The 5,970-nt window shown below is 45.4% G+C and overlaps 2 protein-coding genes across 3 annotated transcripts in view; one reads left to right on the forward strand and one right to left on the reverse strand.

The window, feature by feature from the left end:
* Positions 1-61: 61 nt before the first annotated feature.
* Positions 62-272, forward strand: ATP5E (ATP synthase, H+ transporting, mitochondrial F1 complex, epsilon subunit). The gene is made up of 2 exons (XM_009893593.1): positions 62-75; positions 149-272. Exons 1-2 carry the CDS (start codon positions 62-64, stop codon positions 270-272), a joined length of 138 nt encoding a protein of 45 aa, XP_009891895.1.
* Positions 273-2,919: 2,647 nt separating this feature from the next.
* Positions 2,920-5,970, reverse strand: part of TUBB1 (tubulin, beta 1 class VI) — a 3,505-nt gene continuing 454 nt past the window's right edge. Inside the window, exons 2-4 of one of the 2 annotated variants that reach the window (XM_009893466.1) lie at positions 4,480-4,588; positions 4,176-4,286; positions 2,920-4,041 (exon numbers count right to left, since the gene is read on the reverse strand). In XM_009893466.1, coding sequence (XP_009891768.1) covers positions 2,969-4,041; positions 4,176-4,286; positions 4,480-4,588 — 1,293 coding nt within the window. In that variant the 3' untranslated portion in view covers positions 2,920-2,968. The remainder of the gene's footprint in view (positions 4,042-4,175; positions 4,287-4,479; positions 4,589-5,970) is intronic. The other variant, XM_009893467.1, reaches the window with a different exon arrangement.

Consider the following 5,970-nt stretch of genomic DNA (forward strand, 5'->3'; position numbering starts at 1 on the left):
GCCTCTCGCGACTCGCTTGCGATAGCTGGAACGGCCGGAGGCGAGGGCCTCGCGGGGCGGGATGGCGGGGTCGCGGTAGTGCCTCTGGAGGGGACGGAGGGGCCCTCGTGAGGCGTTTGATCTCACTCTCGCTTCCCCCTGCCTCCAGTTACATCCGGTACTCCCAGATCTGCGCCCAGGTGGTCAGAGCGGCAATGAAGCCTCAATACAAAGCGGAGGCCGAGAGGGCGGCCATGGCCACTGTGAAAACTGTGAAGCCTAAGAAAGAATAAAATGTAAGTTGAACGGGCAGGGGCACCTTGTTGTGGCTTTATCTACGAGGAGTGTCGGCTTCCCGCGTGAGCCGGGTCAGTGACAGTCTAACTGCTTGGCTCATTTCGTGTGGAAAATGGGCTCTGAGCTTCATGTGTGAAACTGGAGGGATTGCTGACTGGTTTAGTGCGGCCGTGCGCGGGTGTCTGCATCCTGACTGCAGGTGGGATAGGAAACTGCATAATCTCATTAGTTTGCTACGGTCAGATGTTCTCTCCATCAAGCCCTGCTTTCAATGATTTGGGGCTTGGTCAAAGTTGTTACAGACTTATGCAAAACAGCTGAGTTCCTGTAGTGATGTTCATAGGTATCCTGTCTCTTCTGTAAGCCAGGAGACAGCCTCTCGGAACTACTGTTTCGCCTGATCAACAGACTTATCTGTGTAAGGGTTATCGGCCATCTGTGAAAGACAGATGCTACTTGTACTTTTATTTGTGACACTGCATGTATCACAAGCAGTTGAAATCTCTTCTAAGAACAGCTTCTCTTCCTGATCTGAGATTAAATGTTGCTACCTTTTGTTTGAAGGGTATCTAGTCCATACTGTCGAATAAAATAACTTGTATTTTAAATCTCTCATAGGAAGTGATCTGTGGCGAATACTGTAACATCAAACTGCAAAGCTGTAGGCAAGCTCAAGACTCTGCGGTATAATGTCATCATATTAACTGTAAAACTTGCCTCTGTATGTAAATCAGCATGCTAATAAAAGAAATTTCTGTTAAATGAATGTGTGGAAAGTGTTATTCCTCTTGAAATGAAGTACTCCACCTCACAGAGACATTTGTCTTTCAATTGTTTTGAAATAGAAGACTGTTTTTGTCACAGTCTACCATTCAAGAGCAACATAATGTTTATTTTAAGGCAAATCTGTTGTTGGATTTCATGCTGGTATTTCAGGTACATCAATGAGTGAGAGATTTAATTGTTTAAAACTTCTGCCTATGTCATTTCAATGATTAATGATTACTTTGGAGAAAAATTTTCTTCACTAAAACCTATGTCAACAGAGAATATAGGCATATATTTTCGATAATTAGAAATAGCTCTGTCGGTTCTCTCTGCTGGAAGTGACACGCTGTTGGCTTTAAAAATCTTTGTCATCATGGTGTTCATCTTCTATTTGTGCTTAGAACAAAACTAACTCAGTGAAAATCAACTTAACGAGGCTTAGGGTGAAGACTGAACTGAAGTGGGGTATTTTGCTGTGGGAGTGCTGCACGGGGTCTAATCTCCAAAGCTGTGTGGAACGCTGGGCAGTGAATCTGGAGCTGGAGACCTGGGGACCTGCGTGAGGTGGGGAAGGGGGCGCAGGAAGCCCTGGGCTGTACTCTGATGGCTCAGCATTTGGTTGTCCCGTTACTGGGAGGGAGAGGGACATCTTCACTGGGAATGGGCAGGAAGGGAGGGTGAGGCACTGTGGCCCTTGGCTGGGGCGGGGGAGTCACACTGGCAGCAGTGTTGGTTTGGGGAGAGTTTGCAGGTGCCGTGTGTCCTCACAGCATGTCCCCGATGGTCCCTGCACAGGAAGGAGTACAGCTTGCCTATGGAATTGCCTTCCGGTTTGTGTTCGACGAGACACTTCTACTGTTGGCTCAAACATTACTTTCTTCACGGTTTAATAAACTCTTAAGAGCATAATTTTTTTAATGTAATTTAAAGTTAGTCCTTACAAGAATAAACTACTCTTTTTGTCTATCGAATGTTTCAAGTAATAAAGTATTTAATAGAATGGTATATCATTTTTATTTTAAAGAATATTATAAATACAGTCTTAAGTAGATGGCTGAGAATGGCGAGAAACTTTTTTTTCCTGAAGTGAAGATACGGTTTTGATTTAGTGATTGCCATTGAACTTACATCTAACCAGCTGCAGACCATTCCATCTATTTTGAATGATATGAAGAAAATTTACAATAGTTAGTACATGGGGAAAAAACCCAACACACTAAAACCTTTTACAGAGTGTTCACAGCTTTGTCTGCTAATATAACTCAACCTATAGTTCAGAATAGAAGCAACCCACACAATGATAATGAATACAAGCTCTGCAATAATATAAGACAGCAATGTGACAGAACTATTAAATACTTTTTTTAAAAGTAAGAATGTGCATATTCAGTCTTTTGCCCCATGTTGTTTCCCCTCCCCTCAGAGGTAGGTCAGCGTGTAACGCAACAGCCCCTGCCCTTACGGGCCTTGCTGGGGCGCCTGTGTTCCTAAACTGGGAATGAGGTCACAAACAAAACACCGACTGTGTTTACCTGAGAATAAATAAATCTGATGAGGTGATGGCATATTTTGCTGTCACTTATGATCCTGATATACACACACAGAGGCTGTGCATTGCACTCCGTATCTGGTGATAGTATACTACAAGTGAATACGTGTACAAGAAAGGGTGTTATGAGACAACTTGTCTTCATCGTGGCTCTTTTGGGAGAGATTCAGTGACACCAGTTGTTTAGGGGGGTAAAGCATAGCTGCCGTTAATTTCAAAAGCATTGTATTGCAATACTGGATATACTTTGGCCAGGTGCAGAGAAAAACTTCTTAAGAAAGGTGTTATTTTCAGTATGCATCTCATGGCTACTGTTGTTTCTTTAGTGAGTGCCAACGGGCTTATTTGGAGATTGTTTTGATATTACCATTGTTTTTACGATGCTTCCTTTTCTGGGCTGGCTTCCGCTTCTACCTCTTCATATTCCTCAACATCTGCAGTGGCATCCTGGTACTGCTGGTACTCGGACACAAGGTCGTTGGTGTTACCTTCTGCTTCAGAAAACTCCATCTCATCCATACCTTCACCAGTATACCAATGGAGAAATGCTTTTCTTCTGAACATCGCTGAGAACTGCTCAGAAACCCTGATGAAGAGCTCCTGAATGGCTGTGTTATTGCCAATAAAGGTAGCTGCCATCTTCAGTCCTCGTGGTGGTATGTCACACACGGCCACTTTGACATTATTAGGGATCCACTCCACAAAGTAGGAGCTATTCTTGGTCTGGACAGACAGCAACTGCTCATCCACTTCTCTGGTAGACATTCGGCCTCTGAAGATGCACGCCACGGTCAAGTAACGTCCACGACGAGGGTCGCAGGCTGCCATCATGTTGCGAGCATCAAACATTTGCTGAGTAAGCTCTGGCACCGAGAGGGCTCTGTACTGTTGGCTGCCTCGGGCAGTCAGTGGAGCAAAGCCTGGCATAAAGAAGTGCAGGCGAGGAAAGGGCACCATGTTAACAGCCAACTTCCGCAGATCTGCGTTCAGTTGACCAGGAAAACGGAGTGAGGTTGTGACACCGCTCATCGTTAGGGACACTAGGTGGTTGAGGTCACCATAAGTGGGATTGGTAAGCTTTAAAGTTCTAAAACATATATCGTATAGAGCTTCATTGTCGATGCAAAAAGTTTCATCTGTATTCTCTATTAGCTGATGGATGGAGAGGATGGCATTATACGGCTCTACAACTGTGTCGGATACCTTGGGCGAAGGCACAACACTGAAGGTGTTCATAATCCTGTCGGGATATTCTTCTCGGATTTTGTTGATGAGGAGCGTGCCCATACCTGAGCCGGTACCACCACCGAGCGAATGGATGAGCTGGAATCCCTGAAGGCAGTCACAGCTCTCACACTCATTCCTGACCACATCCATGACATTCTCAATCAGCTCAGCGCCTTCTGTGTAATGGCCCTTAGCCCAGTTGTTTCCAGCACCTGAATTTCCTGTAAACAGAATTACAGAAAGAACAGCCACAAAGTTAACAAGAGAATTTTTTAAAGGCTACGAAGTTGGGAGTTAAAAGGCCATTTTGGGACAGTTGACTCCAGTTACTTTGGTGACAGCGTGCTGTACATACCATGAATAAAATTGTCAGGTCGAAAGAGTGGGCCTATTTTGCTAGACCGTACGCTGTCCATCGTACCGGGTTCCAGGTCCACCAAGATAGAGCGGGGCACGTATTTATGAGCTAGGACACAAGAAAATGAATGCGAACAATTACTGTTAGAAGTCAAAGAGAATGGTTTATACTCTGAATTATCCAACCCACCTATTTGGGGGATTTTTATTTTGGGTTTGGTTTTTTTTTGATTACTTATTTTAACCTTCATGATGGCTCTGCAGATCTCTCTGCCGCCACCCCAGCAGTGCTGAGCACTTACAGTAAGCCTCATTGAAGTACACGTTAATTCGCTCAAGCTGCAGTGATGCATCCCCTCGGTAGTTCCCAGCGATGTCAATGCCATGTTCATCACTTATCACCTCCCAGAACTGAAAAAGGAAAGAGGGTCGATACACTCAGAAAGACTATTTTTTTTTCCAGCACAGTGTGGTCAGCACCAGCTCTGCTGCGCTGGGGTGGGAATGCCGCCTGAAGTGGGGAGGGATGTTCTGCCATTTACGTATTCGATCAGAGCGGGGATCCTCCTCTCCTCCTGCCCCAAATAAGTGCAAGGGAAAAGTTCCGTAGAATGTTTATGCTGGTTAGCTATCACCCATGCACTGATCGGTGGAGGCCCCTCAATTTGTTCCCTTTACAGTGGGAAATGGAAAAAAGGAAAAATGCCATTAGTTTAAATAACACAGGTACTAGTTGGCATGAGCTTAACAAAAAAGCCGGGGGATGGGGGGGCGCTTGGAGGCCTGTCGTGCACAAGTGGGACTGTGTCATGGCAAAGCTGGCGCCAACAAATTAGTACGTGCGCAATGGTTTCCACAAACAGATGTTGTTCCTAAACGTCCTATCTTGGCATTCACATGGATGTGCTGCGCGGGGGCTCTTATCTCGGCAGCAGCCACAGCAGCCTTAATGCGGACACACCCACCCCCTATAACGACCAGGCTATTTTAGTTTTAAAGGTCTTCTGGTTTAGCATCCAGTCTCATTTTGAGTGTACAAATATACCATTGCCAACATGCGGATGGGGTTTTTGTGTGTGTGCGCACTTTTCTACAGGGCTGATTAGACACGAGCAGTTTCCAGGTCAAAGCCAACAGAAAAAACATAAACCTTTTAACTATCAGACTGGCTGCACTCAAGCTATCTGGGTCTGACATGCCATTCCCTGGCCATCCACAGCTTCACGTTCCAATGAAAGGAATCGAGGTGAGATTTGTGGGAGCAAGAAATGGAAGAACACAACAGAACAATCCTTCAGCTATCAGGTGTTTTCAAAGAAAGACCACCCCCCAAGCCCCAAATTAACCTAAATATGCTTTTTTTTGACAACTTCCTACTAACCAATAAAAAAACCCAAAACAAAACATGGCCATCACACAGCAAAAAGCAGCAGTGTTGTTTTTTTCCTCCTAGTACACAAAGCCAGCAATGAGCAACTTCTCTCTAAGTAACAGCATGGCAGTGTTTGACCTGCACGAAAATGCTCCAGACATGACTACCTCTCGCGGGAGGCAAGAATCCTTAACAGCACTTTGTGCCGCTCTTTGAAAAACCTAACTGGTCACTGATGGCACAGGTCATTCTCTCAGCGAATACCACCCCATAGTCATGATTATAATGTGGCAGAGTTACTGCTGAATGGCTGAACTAAAGCACCGGCATCCCAACCTCGCAGCCCCAGAATTACTGTCTCCTTCACTTGCCCCAGTATTTTGCAGCCCGGATTAGCGCCCCGGGAATGTGTGTCCCAGCA

Source organism: Charadrius vociferus, unplaced genomic scaffold, assembly GCF_000708025.1.
Source record: "Charadrius vociferus isolate BGI_N301 unplaced genomic scaffold, ASM70802v2 scaffold259, whole genome shotgun sequence".
In the NCBI taxonomy this organism is placed as follows: domain Eukaryota; kingdom Metazoa; phylum Chordata; class Aves; order Charadriiformes; family Charadriidae; genus Charadrius; species Charadrius vociferus.